Below are 25,310 nucleotides of genomic sequence, written 5' to 3'. Positions count from 1 at the left end.
TTCTCGTTTTGCTCCGTCCCGTTCAAATGAAATCGCCGCCAATCATATTTCCAGCGCCAGGGCAGGGGAGGGGTTACAAGGCTTGTGTCTTGTGGTGCATTCACTTGCACTCGGACATTTGAGATTTTCTCTCATAAATGTCCGATGAGCCCATGACCACTACCCCACTGCCTAATATCATTAGAAAGCTAGGAATCTCCTCTCTCCAACAGTGTATACAACTCAAAATGTGTCTTCGGGTCAATGCGACTGATTCGATAGAGCAAGGCACATATGAGGTGGTCCCCGAAAATCCTTGATAGTAAAAGTGGATTTTATTTAGCTTTTTTCCACGGACCACCTGCAGTACCCTCGCGGACCACAGTTTGAGAACCGCTGACTTAGACTATGTACATCATCCAGGGATCAACACCAGTAAATAGGACCTAGCAGGCTGCTACCTAGATGCTCCTCGGCTCCCTGAAGTCTGCCAAGCTAACAATTCTGTCTCCACCCCAACTCACCCCAACTCCACCCTAACTCCAGCCTAACTCCACCCCTAACGTAACGTTAGCGTACGTTTTTATTTCAATACAAGTCTCCACACTCCATCCCGTCCATTCGGTCCTGTCACGCGCCCACACTACGCCATCACAACAAAAAACACGTGAATCTGACCAATCTCCTTCCACTTCCCCGGTCCACACAACCCCCCCAAATGCAACGTCACCTCAGAGCAGCCCTGCTCAACACACGCTCCATCCACATTAAAAGCCACATTCTGAATGAATTCATTAAAGACAATAACCTGGACTTTCTGTATCTGACCAAAACATGGCAAAAGCCCCTGGACTATTTTTCTTTAAATCAAATCACCCCAGCAGGATTCACATACATTGACAAACCTCACCCACAAGGGGAGGGTGGTGTATAGCTGCTATTATCAGAAAGGAAATAAAAGCTACCATAGTCCCCATCCCTGATGCTTCTTCATTTTGAACACCTGATCTTTAAACTCTCTGGTCCCACTCCCCTGGTCACAGGCATCATCTACCGTCCCCCCGAAGCCAAACCCCTCCTTTCTCTCCGACCTCTCTGACATTCTCCCTCAGCTTTCTGCCATATCCCCATCTGTTCTCCTTTTAGGTGATTTTAACATTCATATTGATGACTCGACCTGCAAATATGTCTCTGAATTTAAGGAAACCCTTCATTGCTGCAACTTCTCTCAACACATCAACTTCCCAACACACAGCCGTGGTCACATCCTGGACTTGGTCTGCTCCACTGGTCTCACCACCCATCATCTGTCCAGCCTCAATCTCCACGTCTCTGATCACCTGGCCATCATCATGGACATCAACATCCCCATCCCCGCCCAAAAGCAAAAACGCACAATAACCTACAGAAACCTCAAATCCATCTCACCTTCAGCAATCACTGCCTCCATTACCTGCAAGATGTCTGTCTCCCCCCCCCCCCCCCCCCACTTTCTGAAAACCCACCTGAACTTGTGGACTATTATAACAGCACCCTCTCCTTCTGTCTCAATGAACTGGCCCCCACAAAAACAAAAAATGTCTCTTTCATACACTCCGCCCCCTGGTATACCTCCGAACTCCGCCAAATGAAATCAAGGAAACGTCAACTTGAACGCCAACACAAGAAAACCACACTAACAGTCCATCTTCAAATCTACAAAGACTATCTCCAGCAGTACAGTAATGCACTCAAAGCAGCCCGGTCTAATTACTACTCACAACTCATTCAGTCTGGCTCCAGCAACCCCAAGCGTCTGTTCTCCACCATCAGCAAACTTCTCAAACCCTGTGACAACGCCACCTCGTCCTTCACCACGGAACGGTGCAACTCCTTCCTTTCGTTTTTCCAAACCAAAATCAGCAACATTTACAGCAATCTGACACCCTCATTAGCACCCCCCACCTCCTCTCCTGGCTCCCCCCCCTTCACCTCACAGCCCCTGTCCCACTTCTCCCCTGTGACCCCCATGCAACTGTCCCACTTCATGACTGGAATTAACTCCACCTGCACACTAGACCCAATGCCCTCCAAATTTGTTAAAGAGAGCCTCCCTGCCATCTCCCAACTCATCGCCACCATCATTAACTCCTCCCTCAGATCTGGATCAGTTCCCCCCTCTCTCAAACTGGCTGCTGTCACACCCATTCTCAAAAGACCTGAACTCACACCTGAAATCATGTCCAACTTCCGGCCCATCTCAAATCTCCCCTTTCTGTCAAAAATACTTGAACGTGTCATTGCCTCACAACTAAAATCCCACCTCAGCTCCAATGACCTCTTTGAGCCATTTCAATCCGGTTTCCGATCAAAACACAGCACAGAAACAGCTCTTCTGAAAATCACAAACGACCTCCTCCTCTCCTCTGACTCCGGAAACCTGAACATCCTCATCCTCCTCAACCTCACCGCAGCATTCGACACCATCAACAACACCATCCTGCTGTTCCTCCTCGAATCATCACTCAACATCACTGACACTGCACTCTCCTGGCTGAAATCCTACCTCACCGACAGACATCAGTTTATCAACATCAACAACTGCACCTCCTCCACTGCTCCTCTGTCCCAAGGCGTCCCCCAGGGTTCGGTGCTTGGCCCCCTCCTCTTCATCCTTTACATGCTCCCCCTTGGCAAAATAATTTGTCGCCACAACCTTCAATTTCACTGCTACGCCGATGACATCCAACTTTATATCTCAACAAAAACCATCACCCCTACAACACACTCCACTCTCACCAACTGTCTCTCAGAAATAAGAGCATGGATGCAAACAAACTATCTCCAACTGAACAGTGCCAAATCAGACATCATCATCATCGGCCCCCCATCCCGTATCAAAGACATCTAGAATTTCAACTTCACCACACTCTATCTCCCCCCCCTCACATCCGCAACCTCTGAGTCATTTTTGACAGTCAGCTCAAATTCAACCACCACCGCCTCCTCACCCACACCCGCTCCCGAGACCACATCACTCCCATCCTCCAGAACCTCCACTGGCTCCCCGTCCGTCAAAGAATCCACTTCAAAGTCCTCCTCATTACTTACAAAGCCCTCAACAACCAGGCCCCCCCCCTACCTCACAGACCTGCTGCACCACCACACCCCTTCCCGCTGCCTCCGCTCATCAGAAGCCAACCTCCTATCCATCCCCACCCGCACCAATCACCGGACCTGGGGGGACAGAGCCTTCTCCGTCGCTGCCCCCTCCCTCTGGAACTCACTCCCACAACCCATCAGAGACTGCACCGACCTCACCACCTTAAAAAAACTCACAAAAACTCACCTCTTCAATCTGGTTTTTCATGTGTGATTGTTTTTGTATTATTTGACTTTAACTTTAACTATATATTTATTTGTTGTTCCTTTCTTCTCTTTTCTTTTTTCTTCACTATTATATGTAAAGCGTCTCACAGAAGTTAATATAATCTGTGATGCAGTCCGTTGATGTCCTCCCCGTGAGAGTCAGTGAACACATCTCACGCAGTAGTGTCAAAACTTGCAGGGCCTCCTCAGACTCCTCAGACCACTTCTTCACGGTGCGTGTGGGCACCGGCTGTCTGTGGACCAGGGGTTGGTACACAGGCTGGAGGTGAACCAGCTTGTGATCAAATCTGCCGAGGGAGGAAGGGGGGATGAGCTGTATGCATCCTTGGTGTTGGCATACAGTAAGTCCAGGGTTTTATTGTCTCTGGTAATGCAGGTAACATACTGTTTGAAAGTGGGCAGAGTTTTTGAGAGAGAGGCATGATTGAAGTCTCTAGAGATCAGGACAAGAGCATTTGGGTGCGTTGTTTGCAGTCTGCTTACAGTAGAGCTGATGACGTTACTTGCCTCTTCAGCGTTGGCAGAGGGGGGAATATATGCAGCTATCACGATAACATGCGTGAATTCCCGAGGTAAATAGTGGGGCCTCATGCTAACGTCTAACAGCTCTATGTCCCTGTTGCAGATTCACTCTTTAATAGTGATGTACACCATCTATCGTTCACAAACACAGCCAGCCCTCCGCCTTTCCTCTTATACGCTCTCTCTCGTCCTATCCGCCTTCAGCAGATGAAAACCATCCGGTGTAGCGTTAGTGTCCGGGGTTAGCTCCGTTAGCCACGTCTCAGTAAACACGAGGATGCTGCTCTCCCGATACTCCCTCTCATGCTGGGTCAGCGCCGCGATTTTGTTCATCTTGTTTGGGAAAGATCTAACATTCCCCATGATGATAGAAGGACAGGTCTGTAAGTCTGTATCGTCTCCTCCTGGCTCGCAGCTTTGCCCCGGCATTGCGTCCCCTTCTCCTTCTCCTCAGCTTGCGGGGAACAGCGGGTCTAGCACTCAGCACGTCAGGGTCAACAATGCCCTTTCAGAGCCCCGGACCATCAGTAAAGGAGTCCCCCAGGGTTGTGTGAGCTCCCCGGTCCTCTTCACACTGTATACAAACAACTGTACGAGAATCCACCCGGAGAATTATATCGTCAAATTCTCAGATGATACAGCTGATGATGCACAAAGGATTCATCGGCTTATCACTCTGAAATAGAGAGATTTGTGCAATGGTGTGATTTTAACCATCTTTTGCTGAATTTGAAGAAAACTGAGGAGAAAGGCAGTGGGTGACCTTAGGCCGGTGGTTATCCACAATGAACCATTGGTTCAGGGGTGCCCAATACGTCGATCGCAAAGGTAATGTGGGTAGATCGCATGGCATTAAAAAATATATATATATTTTTTTAAAGTTAGCCTATCATCCATCCTTACTATGGCATTTGCCACTTGATTGTCATACAGGTAAGCCAGTCTGAGTTGTATTGTGCCATATGGGTTCATGCAGTTATGAGGGGGCCTCACCTCCTCATCTGAAGTGCAAATGCGGCGCACTATTATGCGCTGCAATTAATGTTACGGTTCTATCATTCAGTGTTGGAGAGCATCATTAGATACGGTATTACTGCCTGGTATGGTAACTTGACAGTGCAGTCAATTATGGGGGTTAAAAAACACCCATCTCCCCAAAACATATACGAGCAGTCCATTATCAGACAGGCAAAACAAATGGTGTCTGATCCCACCCACATACTCCACCCAGAATTCCAGCTCCTACCTTCTGGTAGAAAATTCAGGGTTCCCAAGAGCAGGCTGAACCGCTATAAGCACTCATTCCTACCTATGTCCATTAAGCTTCTTAACATTCACATGAAATTAAATGTAGTCAAATGTAATGAAATGTACTTTTTAAATGTTGGCCTTGAGGGTTGTGCAATAGGTCGCCATTGTCAGTATGTGCGTCTGTGTATTGTGTTTATTCAAACGGTGTATGACTGATTATATGTGTATGTATCTTAATGTCTACTATGTTTGTATATGTACATGTATGCGGAACTGCAGGACGGAGTCCAGAACAAACTGATCCCGAGTTTAAACAATGGGACGTTCACTGCCCGAGGAAACGCCGGACACGGTCGTGAACAGAAACAACTAAAAAGAGTGCAAAAAGTACGGGCTTGACGTCCATAGTGCAAGTATAAGTTAAACAAAAGTATATACAATAAAAATAAAAAGGTAAGGTAGTTTAAATAAGTAATATAAGGAAAACTACTCAGTGTGAGTAAGAGCTACTGTAACAGGCTGCCACATGTCTTAAAGGTAGGGTAGGTAATTCACTTCAGAAACACTTTGTTATATTCCATGGAATGCTCTTAACATTCCGATAGCAATGAATAAATTAAATACTTTGACAATAAATATATTAAACGGGTCTCGGGCAGACGGCCCGGTGGCAAGGCAGAGTTCAAAAAAGTAGAATTCGGGCGGACGGCCCGAGGGCAAGGCAGAATTAAAAAAGGGGAATTCGGGCGGACGGCCCGGGGGCAAGGCAGAGTCCGAGGAGGGGTAAAGACCAGACAGCTCCGGAGGCCGGTCAGGAACCGGTGTCGGCAAGATCCCCCATGGAAGAGGACACAGGACCGGCAGGACCCCCGGCAGGAGAGCAGTCGGCGGAATCCCCAACGCAACAGGACATGGAGTTGGCAGGACCCCCAGCGGAAGAGTAGTCGGCGGGACCTCTAACGTGGCAAGACATGGAGTTGGAAGGACCCCCGGCAGAAGAGCAGTCTGCGGGACCTCCAACGGGACACAACATGGAGTTGGCAGGACCCCCGGCAGAAGAGTAGTCTGCGGGACCTCCAACGGGACACAACATGGAGTTGGCAGGACCCCCGGCAGAAGAGTAGTCTGCGGGACCTCCAACGGCACAGGACATGGGGTTGGCAGGACCCCCGGCAGAAGAGTAGTCTGCGGGACCTCCAACGGCACAGGACATGGGGTTGGCAGGACCCTCTGCAGAAGAGCAGTCTGCGAGACCTCCAACGGGACCAGACATGGGGTTGGCAGGACCCCCGGCAGAAAGGCAGTCTGCGGGAGCTCCAACGGTTCAGGACATGGGGTTGGCAGGACCCCCGGCAGAAAGGCAGTCTGCGGGACCTCCAACGACACTTGAGTGGGTTGGTTCGCCAACAGAACACGGGGAGCTGGCGTCGGACGGACAGCCAACCGGAGACGAGGTGCTGGAGTCGGCCGGTATGCTGAAAGGACACTGGGAGCTGGCGTCGGACGGACAGCCATCAGGACAGGGGGAGCTGGCGTCGGACGGACAGCCAACCGGAGACGAGGAGCTGGAGTCGGCCGGTATGGTGACAGGACATGGGGAGCTGGCGTCGGACGGACAGCCATCAGGACACGGGGAGCTGGCGTCGGACGGACAGCCAACCGGAGACGAGGTGCTGGAGTCGGCCGGTATGCTGACAGGACATGGGGAGCTGGCGTCGGACGGACAGCCAACAGGAGACGAGGTGCTGGAGTCGGCCGGTACGCCGACAGGACTCGAGGAGCTGGCGTCGGCCGATGAGTCAGCAGGTGACGAGGAGCCGGAGTCGGGACCATGGTTACTGGAGCCGGCACTGAAGCCGGGACCATGGCTGTAAGGTCCGGTTCTGGAGCTGGAAACATGGCTGTAAGGTTCGGTTCTGGAGCCGGAAACATGGCTGTGTGGGCCGGCTCTAGAGCCGGAAACATGGCTGTGTGGGCCGGCACTGGAGCCGGAAACATGGCTGTAAGGTCCGGCTCTGGAGCCGGAAAGATGGCTGTGTGGGCCGGCTCTGGAGCCGGAAAGATGGCTGTGTGGGCTGGCACTGGAGCTGGAAACATGGCTGTAAGGTCCGGTTCTGGAGCCGGAAACATGGCTGTGTGGGCCGGCTCTGGAGCCGGAAACATGGCTGTGTGGGCCGGCACTGGAGCCGGAAACATGGTTTTAAGGTCCGGTTCTGGAGCCGGAAACATGGCTGTGTGGGCCGGCTCTGGAGCCGGAAACATGGCTGTGTGGGCCGGCACTGGAGCCGGAAACATGGCTGTAAGGTCCGGTTCTGGAGCCGGAAACATGGCTGTAAGGTCCGGTTCTGGAGCCAGAAACATGGCTGTAAGGTCCGGTTCAGGAGCCGGAACCATGGCTCTTGGGGCTTGAGCCGCTAGCTTGGCCTTGCGACTCCTCCTCTTAGCAGCCGCCTGAATACTCCGTGGACCTCCATAAGCCAGACGAGTTCCAGAATATGACTCCTGGACAGGAGCAGGAACTGGGGCAGAAGCACGGGCTGACTCCGGACGGAACCCACCAAGGCGTATGGTGCCAGGTTGGGAATTGGGAGACATGGAGCTAGCATGCCTGGGGCTAGCAGGCCGGGAATCACACACTGAGAGGAAGTCCAAAATCCAGCCAGGTAAGAATTTAACTAAACCTGGTTTCTCCATTGCCCTCTGGTGTGCCTCAGCCCGAAAAGCCTCTCGCTGCTGACCCCTGGACACTCCTAATCATCGACTAGAGCAGACAGCCAAAGCAACGGTTAACTCCAATATCTCCTGCTCGAAAGGATCTGCTGGGCCCCTATTTCAGGTCGGTTCGTGCTGTCACGGTTTGTGAAACAAGCAGGACCCAAATGCAGATATAAACTGAAACCTCCTTTATTTCAAGGCTATGATATAGATGTACAATGACAAAACAGAACACTCACCGCAGAACTAGTCAGGGAACAAGACGAACCGACCAAAACAGACAGACAACCCAGAACTTAAATACACACAAGACTAATCACACAACAAGACACAGGTGAGGAGGGAGGAGAAAACACAGGGGCCCAGGTGAACATAATCAGACAATTAGACACACCAGGGAAACTAATGACAAGAGGAAAACACAGGGAAAAGGACCAGACAATAACCCAAAGGAAAACATGACATGGAAAACAGCAAAAACACCCAAACCTACACAACTATAAACGTGACATAACATGAGAATCGTGACAGAAGGGGCAGATTTTTTTCAGCTGCGTACTTTCAAATTCTAGTGCACTCGAGCTGGTTTCTCCATTTTTACCTGTCCTACCTTTAATAAACATTGCTAATGTAAGAAATTAAAATCAATGTTTAATGACGTAATTTAGTTTAAACATACAGTAAGCTTAAAACTGTTTTATTCTGAAAACATTTCCGGTTAGCATTCGTCTGTAGCTAACGTTGTTGCTAAAGTTTATTTTAAAAAGCTTTTCCGGAAGAAGTCTCCAGATATCAACAGTGAGCTTAACTTCCGGTTTTACATTAACATTGATTACAGCCGTTAAAATGCATTAAATTAAAAGATTGTATGAGTAGAAAAGGCGTGTGGAGTTATACAATGACCACACAACGTCTAAATCCTCTGTTTTACGCTATATCGGACATAGAAGAAAGTGGTGGGAGGACCCCCGTCACCAGCCGCCATTGAAGAGGAGGAGCTCTGAATGAGATACAGTCAGAGAACGGACGTGTTCTCGCTCTCTTTCCACAGCCGCAACTTTGAGATAACAGCTGATATCTCTCCTTCTACACCTCTGTTTGTTTCATTACCACGCTACTTAATTATTGACTCCATTGTCTCTTATTCTTTAAGCTTCTCTCCTGGGACGCGAGAGAAACAAATACATCTAATACTAACCCTAACATATGCTACAATAAAATGTATGAACAGATTTTCTAATATTTTAAAATATAATTTATTTAAGAAAATAGCAATAATAATAAAATAAATAGGCAATAAAGGAAGAAATTCAAAATTGGGGGTAATTACATATACATACACACATACATACACACATACATGCCAGGGTTTTCCGTTAGCCGGTAATCAGGCCCTACCGGTTTTTAGCTGGTTAAATGTATTAAAAAACGGTAAATTCAAAACCTGCCAGTCAAAATGTCCGGTAATAATTAGGGATGCTCCGATGGATCGGCCGCCAATCATTATCGGCCGATATTCACTCTTAATAGTTTAATCGGTGCTCTCTATAAAGGCCGATCAGGAGAGCCGATCAGATTACGCAAAATACATGAGACTTTTCTCTGTGCATGGCAAAAGAAGCTCGCCAAAATGGCTTCACCGGTCTGGCAATTTTTCAAGGTGTCCGAAAAAGACATTAAAATACCTATAGGCTATGCAACGAGTGTGGAGCACGCAGCTCTACCTGATCACAGCTCCGCCCACTGTGACGGACCGGTGAGCAGAGAAAACACACACTTCAAGTTAAACCTAAAACACTGAGCCAGTGGTTCCCAACCTGGGGGGCAAAGATCGCGGGGGGGGGGGGGGGGGGGGGTGCCAGGCCTCAGATGATTTGAGGCCAAATATCCTATTTAGACTTTTTTTTTAATATATAATTGTAACGCAATACATGATTGTCACTAAAAAGCCTTGTCTTTACATTACAATAAAATATAACAAAAATAATTGATTAATTAATTTGAATAAAATTCAAGTTACTAGCTATAAAGGCATAAAAAGACAGAAATGTATAATTCTTTCTATAATACAAATGTTTCTTCTGCCCGTAAAGTGTCCAAACCAGGCTTTTCTGGATAAGCGCATTTTTAAAACATAGTCATTGTCCATGCCGGTTTCAGTTGGATTATTTGTCACAGTTGCTCCGATCAGATCGGTCTTCTCCATTTTGTAGATTATTTACGACTTTTGAATCCACATAAACACATCGGCCAAATCTGGCTTACTTTGAGCATGTGTTTTAAACAGTTAGGCTATATATGTTCTATCTATCAGATAGTTTCCCTTTCAGACATCAGGCCCGTAGCAGCTGTCACTGCGCAGTGAACGATCAGGAGTGAGTGACTGAGAGACCTAGCTGGCAGTTGCTTACAGATGGATAAACAAGCTCCAAGGCGTTTTTGTATAGATGCTTTTATTCCATGTGTCAAGTCGGGCAAATTGGGTCCAAATGTTATTGCATCAATGATCTGTTAACATTAAAATCACTAAATATATGCTGTAACTATTTTGCTCTAGGCAACTCAAGGGTTTAGGTAATGTGATTACTATATGAATAATGGTCCAAAATAACATAAAATGCATAGGGTTTTTTGTTAAGTAACATACTTTCGTCGCCAGCCGGCCGATACATGACGCGCATTAAGTGGGCCTGTCTGTCAATTAATCCCCAGGCCACTTTTTCCTCCCAATCCGCCCCTGTCTGGTCATAGTCCGGTAATGACCTGCTAACGGAAACTCTGCTACACAATTCGTATTATTGAAAAATGACCTGTAAATTTCAAATTTTGTCCGGTAAAATTATTTCCGGACACTTGACCGGCAAGAAGAAATCCTAGCAGAAACCCTGATTGATCGATTGACACACACACATACACACACACACACACACACACACACACACACACACACACACACACACACACACACACACACACACACACACACACACACAAACACACACACACAGTTTGCAAACTTCCCCTACAGTCCAATCATCTTGGATTTTTTTCATCTAGGAGTAGCATGAACAAATTATTTCCCCATCAACAGATCTGCAGCAGGCTGATTCAGGATGGAATGAAAAGCCAAGTTACATTTTAAAAGATGAAGATAATATCTGCTAGAATTCTGAGAGACGATTGCAGCACGATATAATTCACCATTTCATACCGCTGTTTCATCATATCCACATGCAATTACACACACACACACACACACACACACACACACACACACACACACACACACACACACACACACACACACACACACACACACACACACACACACACACACACACACACACACACACACACACAGAGCTGAGGTTGGTTACGGTGTGCAGCTGAGGGGAGCCTGAGAGGGTGGTGGTGCTGCAGCAGCTGACACTCCTGCACTGTTTGAAAGACAGCAGCAGATTGAACAGGCTGGGGCAGGAACAGTGTTTTCTAGTCATTTCTTTTTGGCTGCTTGCTGGCACTTTACCCCACAGATGAGGCCGGTGCCAAGTAGACATATACCAATGATGTTACCTGCTGCAGAGAGAGAGCAAAACATTTAGAGCAAATACTCTGATGTTTCTATGCACATGCTAGATTTCCCATGCAGAGGGAGAGGAAAGAGATGTCAAACTGTAAAAACAGTACAAGTTCACTTGGATTCTGCACGGAGCTTAGTGCTGTGCTGTGAGCTGCCAGAGGTATGTAAGCCCTGATGAAACCACCTCAGCATAATTTGGATGTAACATAATCATCATCATGATCCAGGCAGACTGGAATGACAGCAGAGGAATTAAAAAACACCTTTGATCTCTCATTATATTCAATCAAACCCTGCTCTAAAGTATGAGTAATATGCGCAAAACTTTTGGAAACAGTGCAAAAAGTAGAACTTGGAAGCCCATTGACATGTCTATACTGACGGTTTGCAGCAAATTCAAAATTCCAAAATGTAATGCTCCCGTCACAGCAGTGTCAGCCTATAGTCTCCACAGAGGGGGACCCTGTACACGCCTTATTAAAATGATCGGAAGAGACTGCATTCCCTTTCATTTATATTACAAGGATTTTAAGTATCAACACTGACCCTACTAGTGATGCAGCCTTAAATGTATATATTGCAGTTATTGAAACAAAATGGCCAGTGTAGTTTCAGTATGACTCAATGATGCCCCCAAGTGGCTGGAGTCAGCCAGCTAAAAGCCAGTCAATCAACAAAGCTTCACAAACTGCAGATAATTGTATTTTCCCTTTGTGTGAAGCTTCAAAATACACAGTCGACAACATTCATTATCACCATCTGTCTGCGTTTCCTCTGCCAGATGGATGATGGAGGATGGGATCTGACATGCATGACTGTTGATGAAAAGAAGAATCACCAGCTTTCCTTTAAAGTTTTGAGTGCAGCATCATCGAAGCATAATCATCATTTTAGCATAGAGAATATCTAAAAGCTAAAATATGTGACTACTAAGTGGCCTGTGACTTCCTGTTCAGGAATTGAAAGATAGTACATTTAGTTTTTTCAATTGACCTGAGATTCTGCTAAACAAACACACACACACACACACACACACACACACACACACACACACACACAAACACACCCACACGCACGCATGCATGCATGCATGCACACACAAACAAACACACACACACACACACATTCTTTTGTTGGACTTGATTATTATCATTCTCAGATGTACACTATTTGTAAAGCCTTCAACTATATCAAATGGTCTGCTTTGTGGATAATTCACTGAAGCTACACAGTTGCTATCTTCTGGAGTATCTGTTAAACAGTCACACATGGTAACACAAACATGGTAGAGCGGTCTTTTAAGAGAGGAGATTTGTGTCGATTCCTGTCTTTATCTATTTAATTCACAGTTAACATTAATTACGAACACTTTGGCCACTCAGTCAAGTAATATTTGTTTTGCAATGCACATACACACAACCCATGCCTAATATGTTTTTAATGCAACTCACATGTAATGTAATATACTTTTAAATGTTGGTTATGAAGGTTTTTTTAATGTTTATTATGTTTGTATATGTATGTGGACCTGCATGACGGATTCCAGAATACATTTCCTTACGGGGACAATAATGAATATTGTATCGTAACTACACAAAATTATAATTTTAGACAGAAAAACGTAATACTGTGATGCCAGCGACAACTACTTATATATAGTAAACATTATTATCTAATAAGGAAAATAAACTGATTGATACCAATGACTTCAAAATATCACTTTATGTCTACCTTTCGTTGAAAGGTATTCTGCGTGGGAACAGCAAAGTACTTGAGTCCTTCAAATTCTGAAATTGCATGTAGGAAAAATGGAAGCACTAAAAAGGCAAACTGCTCTCCGCTGTCCTTAAATGTTAGTTGAGTTGACTTTCTGATGTATTTCATTACATCTATTTACTATATATAAATTATACTTATCAATCTAAATTAAACAAGAACATTATAACAAATATAATGGATTATGTGAATAAGGATGAGATAAACACCAACAATCGAAAAAAATGAATTTATTTATAATAACATAAAATACACTTGACTAATTCATAGGCAGAACTAATTGTATTCGTTCAATGTAAATATAAGATAAAGAGAGCAATAATGATAATGAGTACAACAATATTTTATATGTTTACTCTTCAGTATAATTACATATTATTACTGCCAATCTATAGATGCTGCTGACACTGACAGATGTTTTTCTGTGTCATATCTGACATACACAAATATGTCATACTCGCATAACTCCTATTTTTCACAAATGTTCAATCTAACCAGGTCATGATCACAAATATTTGTGTTGTATGGACATACTTTATTGATACTTGTGCTGTATGTTCTCACGCCATAATAGCACTTTCACTTGCGTTCTCTTTTAATTGAAATTCCTTTATTGTCATTGTATAGGTACAACGACATTTAAAAAGCCTTCTTTGTCTTCTCGCCATCACTGGCCTCCTAAACAATACAGATTCACAGATGCTGAATACGGACAAATCCACTTCTATTGTTTCATTCATTTGTAGCCAGAACAATTTGCCCTGTAATTCTAAAAGAGATTATTTGTGTTGTGTTTGGACTGTAGAAGCCCTTGATTGGTGTCCCCAGTCTTTGTACAGTAGGAACAGTACTACTGTAGAGTTTCTGTTTTTGTAATCACATTGATGTAATCCATAGGAGGCTTAGTAATGACTAAATGGTGTAGTCTCCTTCAACTCGTGGTACCCCTGGTGGTTTGGCTCTGTGAAGAGACAGAGAGGGCAGTTAGGGCTAGGAAGTACCACACATCTATATCTTTCTACATTAGAAAGTGATTTCTAAATACTCTTTTAGAAAAAAAGGCAGTTAAGTTCGGCTTCAAAAGGAAATAGCAAAAGCAATACAGTAACCGACAAAAAATTATTAAAAAAAACCAAAACAATGTGGTTTTGAATTTACTTGATTTTGCCCTGACAGAATATGTTTCTCAGACTCTCAGGTCCATATGAATAGGACCTGTTTCTGGTATTGAGTGTTGTTCGGTGCCTAACCCTAACCCTGGAAACCTCATTAACTGGACTTGCTTTTCATTTCACAGCCTGTATCTGGAGGTTACTTAATAATCTTCTGTACATCCCAAATGATGAAGAAAAAAATAGCCACTAGCAGAATGCGTTTAAGTGTGTAGATAAGTGTTACAGTACCGAGACTCATATTCTCCTCCACTAGAGGCCTCTTCTCGCTGCAGTTGACCACTCTTCCCTGCGCCGCTCCCAGAATAGTCATGATGTCGACTAGGTTGAGTTTCCCTTCCTCCTTGGCCTCCACCACCTCCTCTGCCAGCTCCATTGCAGCCTCTTCACGCTCTTCCATCTCCTCTTGGGTAAGCATTGCATTCAAGCCCTGCCCTGCAGTGGTGTTGCCCACCTGTGGGGGAGCCAGGGAGCACAGTGCCCTCACTTTACCATAGGACATCAGGTGAGCTACGTTGGCTCGCAAGAAGAGCAGCAGGACATTGAGGTCGTTCAGTGGGCAGCCCAGTCTCCGGCGGTTGAGGAGGTCAAGGGCCGGGAGGATCTCGTAGACAGATATAAAGGTGGTGTCCCAGACAAAGAGGCGAATCATGCTGAAGAGGACGATAGGAGCCAACAGGACATAAATGGCACCATTGGCCACGCTTATCACCTGGAAAACCAACTGGCCAATCATTTTACACTGAACCAGTTCAGGAACCCAGTTCTGATCTCGTAGCATTCCAGTGCGGACAAAGCAGCTGAACTCGTCCTGCAGGAAGGCGGAGAGGTGGAAGTAGGCCAGGTAGAGACAGGCAGCTGTCATGAAGGTCAGAAGGAGGAAGCCCCTCAAGAAAAGCATGCTAACAAGGAAATAGGAGTTTTGTTTGCACCGCAAGTATCTCTCCAGTAGAGGGTACTCAAAGTATCGCTTCTTCTTGGCCCTGCAATTGGACAAGGAAAATAAACTCAGCAAGATATTCTCCTTCATGTTCATAAAGACACACACACCCAGCTGGAAGCTTTCAACCCCACCCACAATCTTCTACTTTTAGTTACAAGGAGTTGCCCACCGCAACACCCACATCAGTCCCCCACAGCTACGAGCCTTACATAAGTGTATATCAATGATAGTTGCATATGGGGGAAGAAAACGTTTTTAAACCACAATTTCCCTGTTAATGAGGACATTCAAACTGGCAGCACACGATCAATTCCGTAACCTTTGATCAACATTTTACAATAACAGATTGGGTTGTTTGTTGCTGCAATCACCTGAAATCAGAAAAAGAGCATTGAATATTCGTGCGAGAAGCCATCAGTTGGTGGTCCCTTACCTTTGCAGTTCGGCCTGAAAGGTGAGCGGGTTCTTTGTGTTCTGACGCATATCAATGATGCTCTGGGCCATTCGAATGGAGCGGTTGTAAGAATTGTCCAGTTCGTCAATTATGAAAAGCAGGTCGGAGCCCAGTGTTGGCATGACGAGCTGACGCCAGATCAGAGCCGGCAGGTACATCAATACCGCCATGGCCAATAGAGAGTAGGGAAACATCTGGAGGGGAAATGATTGATAAGAAGGACATACCGGAGAGGTAGATTGAGTGGCAGAAGCGTTGAAACAAGTCACATTGACCCAATTTTCCCCCATGGATCAATGAAATATTCCTGATTCTGATAATCAAACCCCCAATATACCAGCATTACCAATGAACAACCAAAGGTCCTGTTTAGAACTACTTCCCCTGTTGATTTATAAAAAACAAATCTTCTAAAAAAAGGTACTCTGACATTTGGAACTGAAGTTTTGCAGGTTACAGTAAAGAGAACATGTATTTCAGCAGTTCAACTTAGTCAACAACTTGTGTGGAAGTAACATGTGTAGCAAGCTGGATCAGAACCTCTCAACTTACTTTGTGTACCCAGAGTGAGCGCTCTTCAAAGTTCCCATCGCTGTCAAACTCATGATGCATCAGAGAGTCCCAGCAGTACGTGTCTACATAGCTGGCCTGCTTGATCGTGAAATTGCTGGGAGGGAAACAGCTGATCTGAGGCCCTGCAGAATAAACAAATGTTGATTTGTCACATCATCTGTTAATATGGGGAATTACTCACACACAAACTTGCACACACACACTCACACAGATACACAATGAATATCGACGAGCCCTTTTCTTTTCAGTGGTACAGAGTTTCACAGAAAAAATCATATGTTCCCAGATGACAACCCTTCATTTAAAACTCAGGGCCTCTCGATTCCAAGTTGGGCCTCCGCCTTATATTTAGTTCACCTTGATATAAACACATGTAGTCCAACCACTTGCAGTAAATATATGCTCCTCACTAATCTGTCATTTTCCAAACAGAGAGTTTGGGAGGGAACACACCACGCTGTGCCCCACCTAATTCAGAGTCTTACAACATGGAGCTTTTATTTATATACCACATCTGCCTGCAGTTCTGTAAGTAGAAACATAATGACACTCATTTACTGTCAGGATGGGATTTCTCCTGCCAGCCCCCCCCACTATAAGCAACTGTTACATTTATAAAACAGGCCTGTGTGTGTGTTCTGAAGTGTGTTATTTATGTATTTATTTGTATTAATAATGAAACCCTGTTCTGAATGTTGAGGACAGATGGACGAAGTAGTGACCAGAGCAGAGGTTGGTTCTTCATCACTGTTTGTCCTGTAATGATGGAAGCTGCTTGCATACACTTAAATGATGGTGATGCGTTCATAATACCAACTGACACCACCAGATGTTCTCATGGTGCTTCCCGTGGGAATCTGTTTTTCCAGTTTGTTTTTGGCCGCGCTATATAAAAAAACAGCAGCAGATGCCTATTCTTCCTCTTAATTCCCAACCCCTGTGAGCCCTTTGGCAATGAGAAGGAACCTATGCTTCTGCCACTGCTCCTGTCTCCTACTCCCACTCTCCAATTTACATTGGCAGATTATCTCCACATTACTGCTTTGTACAAGCATTCTTGGCTAAGAGTCCAGGTGCAGTAAGTAAACCCGACTCCAGACAGCAGCGCAATCAAGAACTGTTGTTAAACTGACAACCCAACGTATACTGTAGGCAGCCAAGATCCATCAGTGGAGCCCCTCAGCTCGCCACCACACGGTGTTCTACACACCCTCCAGTTAATCAACATATCCTCTCATTCGACTCAAATAGGAGGGGGCTGCAACAGAAGAACTTTGCCTTGTAATTACATCGTGCCAGCGTTAGTGAACGCCGCTCTCAATCATCCCTCATGGCAATTAGCATTAGGAGCATCCGGCTGATTGCAGACCAGCTCTGGAGAGACAGCGTTTAGTTCAAAGTCAAGGCAGTCAACATCTTTAGAAATATACTTCTGCTTTAGACATGCCACGTCGTCTTTGTCAGCCGGGCTTACATCCTAACCACAGACCAGTTGTGGGCATGTTTATTTTGTTAAAATCCACCAATTTCTTTCCTCAGGTCAACACTTCAGTCAGTAAAAGAAATAACAGAAGAGTTAATAAACTGAGGAATTCCAGTAGAGGGTACTCAAAGTATCATAATAATTCACAAGTTATTTCAGTAATTCTATGTTTTGACGGTTGTATCATAGTTGTAAATGTGGTATCTATTATGCCATCCCTTTCTTATTCCCAATTCATCACACAAAGAAGCTTTGTCAGGACTCCTTGGCATCACTTTTTAACGCCTTGTATACCCTTTGGTGTAACTGAGAGACAGGCAAGAATATTACCTTTGTCAACATGTAAATTAGATCTTGCTGATTATTCTAAGGAGGTCTTGAAGTCAGAAGTTAATATCCTAATGTTATGATAGGTGTTGATTAAGTGTTTTCTTCCAATTGTATGACTGGACCCTAATGTTGTTAAGTAAAGTGCCATGTAATTACATAATTAATTCTTATTGCTCTGTTTATTTAGTTCCTTCATGTAAGAATTTAAATGGATGAGGAGATGTATCTGATTGCAGGACTAAAAACACGGGGAAGATGTTTTTAAACTAAGCTGTATAATAGTAACACATTTGGTTCACTTCTTCAGTGCATGAAAAATTACATTTCTGTCTAAACTCCTATGCTAATGTTGAACCTTTACATTTGTATGCTATTCATTCTTATCACAAGTTCAACAAAATGCAGTTTAGCAGGTCATTTATCAAGAATTCAAGGAAAAACTGCACAACAGTGTAACTGAAACACAGAAATATTATCATAGTTTCAAAAAGACAGAGCTGCTCACCCAGGGAGATCTCACGGGCGAAGGCCATGCCCACCAACATGAGCGGCAGGCCCACAGACACAAACTTGATGACCTTGTCCAGAGGAAGCTCCAGCTCCAGGTGGCTGAGCCGGTCCAGCGCGGGGCCGCCCTGCAACAGGGCGTCAGACAGCATGGCCTTGGCCGCAAACTGGGCGATGGACATTTTGCGCTCCTGCCCAGTGATAAGAAAAAAGTTTATTTTGTTGACACATTTAGGTAGCAGAGAAGATAAAGTGTACTGTAAGAACAAATCAGACTCATGACCTCTGTCACATGCCACTGCTTGCCTTCCTCTATCTTATCTCTACCTTAGCACGGGTACCTATACAGCTAAAGGAATACAAAACCTGTAGTGGATTACTTTTCCAATTCTGGGAAAATTCCAGTTGAAATTAAATTCCATTATTAAATGTTCTCATCGCAAACATATGATGGAAATCTGAGCCAACTTACCTTACGTCTTACAGCTTTCTTTGGTTAAACTATTAGAAAAATGCCTCCTCTAAGGGCCTGCACAGTGCTGGAAAGCTTCTTAAGTATTCAGGGAGGGTCTCTCTAAATGAGAGGCTGGATCTGGGCTGGACCGGGCCGAGCCCAGTCTGGCTGTAATTACAGAGAAGAGATCTGGGAGCATGGAGGCGCCCAGATGGCACTGCAGCAGACCTCCAGTACTCTACACTGGGTCAGGCAGTTCAGGCTGTGAAGCACGGTGACTGTGGCCCTCTTCAAACAAGTGAACCATGGCCAGCGGCTTTTCCAGCCTCTGTCATTCTGAGACAATTTTTACTGCACTTCAGCCTCAGAGCGACTGCAGGCGGAGAGACTGTTCAGCAGGGATAGTCATGTTTCTATCCAACGCAGGGTTTGAGAGTAAAAAAAAATTTGTATTTGATTAAATCTGACTAAACTGTGGGGTTTCTGAATCTGAAAACATGCGGTATACAAATGAAACTAACAAAAAAGCCTTCATTGCATGGCCTCTGTTTGATATGTTTCTGTGTTATATTTTGTGATGATAGGGAGGGCCACAGTCACAGCCACCTAGCTGAAGAGGGTAATAGTAATTTGAAGAATTTGTACTCAAAACATTAGTCATTCATTTGGAGTTCTGTTGCCATCCGATAAGAAAGTCAAACATCCATTTTACTTTTGGTCTGTTTTTGTTATCCAGTGAATATCTGCCTCTTTAGTTGCCTACTGCTCCACTGTGTATAATAAGATGTGTATGACTTCTGAAAGGACATGAAAGAAGTATACAGTGGGTTTCTCGTTAAATAAAAACTATTCAAAACATAGGCAAAGAAGTTAGAAAAAAGATTCTAAAATACTCTGTAAAGACGTGTGAGGTGATCATTATTTTGTTATGACACCAGTCTAATTGTACAAATGCCCTTTCACATGCTCATGAAACATTATACAAATTGCAGCCTTAATCAGTTTCAAAAAAGAAATGTAGGAATGAGAAGTTTATGGATCAGAATTATCAGAATACATGCACTGTTTGTCCTTGTGAGTTGGTCTTAAGACAAATAGAGGTCAAAAAGGTCAACTATAAAACAGGATTTCGAAGATAGATAGTTACAGTGACTTAAAATGTATATGTAATATATAACATTGTAATCCTTCTTGTAATCCCCTTTTTTTTTTTAAAGTAATAGTAATCTGATAACATATTTTTTTAATGTAACTGAAAGTAAATAATAAGTTACCTTTTTTTTGTATCCTGATTACGTAACCTACATTCTGTAATCTGTTACTCCCCAAGCCTGAGGGTGTATAACATATTTCAAATATTGAAGTCTACCCTCCATGCATTATTCAGTTTTGGATTCATTTAACCCTGAACCCTGCCTGCCTGAGGTGGACCACACTGCAGCACCAAACTGACTCTGTATAAATAACAAATACTCCAGTCATTATGTATGACCGGTTCTGCTGCTAATGCTACCCCATGATAAATAACAGTTCCAATCCCAGCTGCACTATGGAGACTTGTGTTCTTCCTGTTCATACAGGCTCACAGGCTCTCCTCTGACCTGCTGTACACAAGTCCCGTGTGGAACAATTATAGAAGACATTTTGTAATGCCCATACTCTCAAACTACCTTTATTTTGTATTAGATGACTTTATAAATATGGTGATTTCCTCCCATATTTGAGATCCTTTGAGTATGTCTTCCTCATGCTAATGTCAAGGATTAATAGCCCATCACATGATAGCTACCTTCCAGTTGATCATTTTGGAGCCCATCATAGCTACTGCAATTCAAATTCCTCCCACTGAAGGAGGAGAGAAGTAGCAGAGGAGAATAACAGATATTTTAATAAGTGTATCTGCAATGAAAGAATGACCTTTTTTTAGGTGGGAAGAAGAACAAAACAAGGATTAATTATACACAGCTTTGTAAAACAATACAATGTGGCCTGTGCACTGCACACCCACAGGAGTTATTACATTTACTCTGAGGAGGCAGAATCCACATTGAGGAGTACAAACCCTGTGGTGGAGAGTTTTTTATAGTCGTTGGAGAGCATTTGGGCGGGCATCTTCCAGTAAGTTAAATCACAGGCTGCAGCTTTAACCAGTGGGTGGGAGGCTGCACATTTGACAGGAAAATGAGGGAAGTTAAACCAATATTTAGACTAACTCTATAATCTGGAAACATGTTACAATGTATCAGGGAGTGAGAGGGTTGGGAAGTGTCACACACACACACACACACACACACACACACACACACACACACACACACACACACACACACACACACACACACACACACACACACACACACACACACACACACACACACACACACACACACACACACACACACACACACACACACACACACACACACACACACACACACACACACACACACGTATGCCTCACTCTACGGAAACAATGCCCTGTTAATTATCTAGTGTTTAACTATAGTGCTTAAATCTCTAAATATTCTCATAAATTAAACGGATTACTTCCTGTTTGGGAGTTTATTTCCCAGGATGTATTCAGGCTAAACACATGCAACACTTTCATTTCACAAAGTCAAAGTCAGTACCTTTACATGTTTTAATTATTCAAATTGATCTATTGAAACACAATAGATTATGACAACCAAGTGTACAAATGAAATAGAAATATTCCCTATTGTCTGCCACTGATTGTGGAAGATCCATTAAAAAAATCAACTGAGAAAAGAATATTAATGAGCAACAAACTTCACAATGAACAATCAGAACATTCAATATAACATGGAGTTTCTTTTTCTAGACATCTTCACATTAGAAACGAGCAACTCAATGTGTGTTTTAGTACAAAACAGAGAACTCTTTCACAGTTTCTTCAAAATCCTTCACATAAAATTGAAAGAGACGTTTTCTACTGAGTTATTCTTCTCTCTTTCTCATTTTTTTCAAAATTCTCTTCTTTGTCGCCTTGAAAAGTTTGTGAGTAAAAGACACTGGCCATTGGCGGTCTGTGTGATTCCGCTTCATGTTGAGGAGAGGGTGAGACACTTCGTCCTGACTGCAGTGCTTGCCATGCTCTTATTTTGTGACAGAATCACCCGAGGTCATAAAAATACATAAGCACATTTCTAAGACTGACTTGGTGGCTGAAGTCCAGTATGTGCATGGTCACCAAGTAATACAACGGCCTTATTCAGAAAGAGTGTAGCACATGTCCTGTTGTTCCTTCAGCTTCTCTGATGCCATGCAAAGAAATACAAAAGAAATATGCAAACATTCAACAGCAGAATGCAAACATAAAACATCTGATATACATACTATACTGTATGTGCAGTCAGCATACACTGGTTTATTCGTTTTTTTGCTCATGGGTGAAGAGAAACAAAGTGAAAACAATAAAAATGATTTAAAAGTCATGCTCTAAAAGGTTTTCTGCAGCAAAGAGTCAAGTGACAAAGTAACACACCGAGTGAGTGTAGCCGACCTGAGAACCGATGAGTCATGAGAAGGCGTGACGATGTTCCAGCAGTGGAAGCAAACACAAACAGCTTTACACCTTTTCTAATGTTCCTTTCTTTAAGAACCTCACTCTATTTTTAGAAAGCAAAAGACACACTTACTGACTGAGAGTGAAACATTGAGAGTACTTTCAGTCGCATGAAGTGAAGAGTTAAAAAGCTGCAGATCTTCTTGTGACTCTTCTAATGGTGCTGCAATTTTGGAGATATAGCAATGAGTTGTTTTCAACATGCAGTCAAAAAATCTCACTGTGCAAAGACTGTGCAACTACTCAAGATGTTTCCGTTGACAGTAACCCGAGTTCAGCCTCCGAAATGTCATGGCTGTGTTCTAAACAGTTACTGTAAAGTAGTTCATATCTCTCAATTTCCAACGGGCAGTTATCGTTTTAACCTTTTAGTTCCTGCGCCATTTCTGCCCATGACTAGCAGGAGCTAAAATGTGCTTCTACACTGAAAAAACTGAAAGGTTAACTTCAATAAATGTGTTATTTCAATAATAATATGAATATTATTGCTTTCAACTAACCTAATACAGTTATGTGAAATCTGTTGACATAATACATTTCATTAAGGTCAACGTTTCAGTTTTTTCAGTGTATCCAAATATTTCAGGGGCTCACTGCATTAGAACATACGATAATAAAACGGAACAACACACATTTGTCATTAAACTCATATTAGTCCTCTGTAGCTGTGATGGTCAGTGTGAATAGGCTCCATGGAGTCTCTGATGGAAAAACACTCATGGTTCTCTCAGTCACTCAGCATCAGAGCCGTCCATGTTGGCTGTGATGAGTCTGAGAGGACTATGGATTAAAGTCTCTTCCTTTAGACCACTACTCTAAATCCTCTCTGTGCTCCATGCGCAGGTCTCTCTGTCCCCCTCCCCCGCTGGACATTTGCCTTCCCCTCTCATTCTCCTCTCCATCTCCGTCCTCCTCCTCTTCTTCCTCTTCCATTCCTTCCTCCTCTTCCTCCTCCTCTTCCTCTTCCTCCTCCTCCTCCTCGGTGCCGTCCATGGAGTCGTCTGCTCCCAGCATGGCCTGCTGCATGGCCAGGGTGGCCGAGTCCGAGGACAGCGACTGGAGACTGTCCATAAGCGGGTCTGTGGGGGGGGGGTAGGAAACAGAGTGGGGGTGAGGATATATAAAGCCACAACAGACTCTTCTATTTATCTGTGCAGGCTACTGTTCTAAATGTACTTCCATGCAGTCAAGGTAAGGGTAGCCAATGAACGTCATTTTAAAAGGACTATTTTAAATAATTAAATACCAGGGACCAAAATAATGGAGACACATTAAATTGCACTATACGTAAGTTGATTTGGAGTTTTTTTTATATTCTTTCAATTCAAATGTGTAAAGTGATGTAACTATAGTGCTTACACTAAATACACAATTAATAAAGTACACTAATGCCTAGAGGCTGAGCATTTAAAAATGTCTCCCTCACGGACGACAAACAACACCAATAGATAAACAAACAGATTTGACTATGAAGCTACTACTAGTACTAATACTAGGACTATGACTACCACTACTACAACTAATACTACTACTGTTATTTGTATCACTGTTTGTTTAAATGAATGGCGGAAAAGTTGGATTATTTGTCTTTATCTACTACAGCTGCAGAATAGAGATAATCCATAAGCAGATGATGAATAACAGGCAATAACTAAAATCTTTAACTTAAACAATGGGCTTGAAATTAAACTAAAAACTATTTATTTATGTGTTATGTTCACAAGATAGTGCTTCAAAACACACTCAGGTGTAGATTAGGAGTACTGTAGGAACAATACAGATGTTTTTTAGGAAATGTATACTTTTGCCTTCACATATTCTCACCTTGATAAACAAAGAGTCAACAGCGATATCTAGTGGGGATATTTCGAACACTCAGGTTACATTAAAAACATTGTATGTGTTTGTTCTGTTTTCTTTATTAGTAAATGTTAGTGTGCCGTACTGTCTGAGTTGTTCCCTGATCTGTGCGCCTGCAGAACTCCAGCCACGATGGAGTCGGGCCAGAAGCGTTGGGTGGGCCGGTGCTGGGACTTCATCTTCTTGGCTTTGGGGGCGGGGTCCGGGTTACTGGCATCCAGCATGGGCTGCAGGATCCGCCGGCGAGCGTTAATGAACCTGGGGGAACCAGAACATGACATTTCAGATTTAAGATTCCCTTTTAAGAAAACCATTGCATGATATTATGAACCATAAAACAGCTTAGTGGATAAAGTATTTGGAAATAAGATAAATTTGGGGAAGAGTAAAAAAATAGTTTGTTTCTTAAACACAGAGGACCACAACAGGGTGAGCTTCAATAAAGGTCAATACAGTAATTGTAATAATTAACAGTAATAACAGTATTGACTATATCCTTAAATCTACAATGATCAGAAATCAAGCATAAATAGTAGCAACAAACTCAACATATCCTTTCATCTTCTTCTATCTCCTTCTTCTTTCTCCATGATCCAATACTGCCTTTTCAAGTGGATTATTCAAAAGTATTCTTAAATGCAGCAGGGGGCTTTGGACCATCAGGATTCTGAACTAAACCTGATTCTGAAGGCCCACTTCAGGTGTACCTGATCCATGCGACCAGCAGGGGGCAGCACCGTGTCGGGATCTGAGGAG

The 25,310-nt window shown here is 43.8% G+C and overlaps 2 protein-coding genes across 6 annotated transcripts in view; both read right to left on the bottom strand.

The window, feature by feature from the left end:
* Positions 1-13,405: 13,405 nt before the first annotated feature.
* On the bottom strand, positions 13,406-19,189 carry LOC307019625 (pannexin-3-like). Of its 2 annotated transcripts, XM_079650623.1 has the most exons (6): positions 19,127-19,189; positions 18,653-18,845; positions 16,314-16,456; positions 15,741-15,955; positions 14,596-15,347; positions 13,406-14,153 (listed from the first exon to the last, which is right to left on the bottom strand). In XM_079650623.1, exons 2-6 carry the CDS (start codon positions 18,834-18,836, stop codon positions 14,095-14,097), a joined length of 1,353 nt encoding a protein of 450 aa, XP_079506749.1. In that variant the 5' UTR covers positions 18,837-18,845; positions 19,127-19,189; the 3' UTR covers positions 13,406-14,094. The 2 variants fall into 2 exon arrangements, with proteins under 2 accessions (XP_079506749.1, XP_079506748.1); XM_079650622.1 differs by lacking the exon at positions 13,406-14,153 and having other exon boundaries at positions 14,164-15,347.
* Positions 19,190-21,735: 2,546 nt separating this feature from the next.
* The window catches only part of pknox2 (pbx/knotted 1 homeobox 2), a 107,373-nt gene continuing 103,798 nt past the window's right edge, over positions 21,736-25,310 (bottom strand). For all 4 annotated transcript variants that reach the window (XM_079651650.1, XM_079651652.1, XM_079651651.1 and 1 more), the window contains 2 exons: positions 24,640-24,812; positions 21,736-23,773 (listed from right to left, as the gene is read on the bottom strand). In XM_079651650.1, coding sequence (XP_079507776.1) covers positions 23,505-23,773; positions 24,640-24,812 — 442 coding nt within the window. In that variant the 3' untranslated portion in view covers positions 21,736-23,504. The remainder of the gene's footprint in view (positions 23,774-24,639; positions 24,813-25,310) is intronic.

This window comes from Notothenia rossii, assembly GCF_949606895.1.
Source record: "Notothenia rossii genome assembly, chromosome: 9".
In the NCBI taxonomy this organism is placed as follows: domain Eukaryota; kingdom Metazoa; phylum Chordata; class Actinopteri; order Perciformes; family Nototheniidae; genus Notothenia; species Notothenia rossii.
Note: the sequence above shows the minus strand (reverse complement) of the source record. Positions and strands in the feature narration are given on the sequence as shown.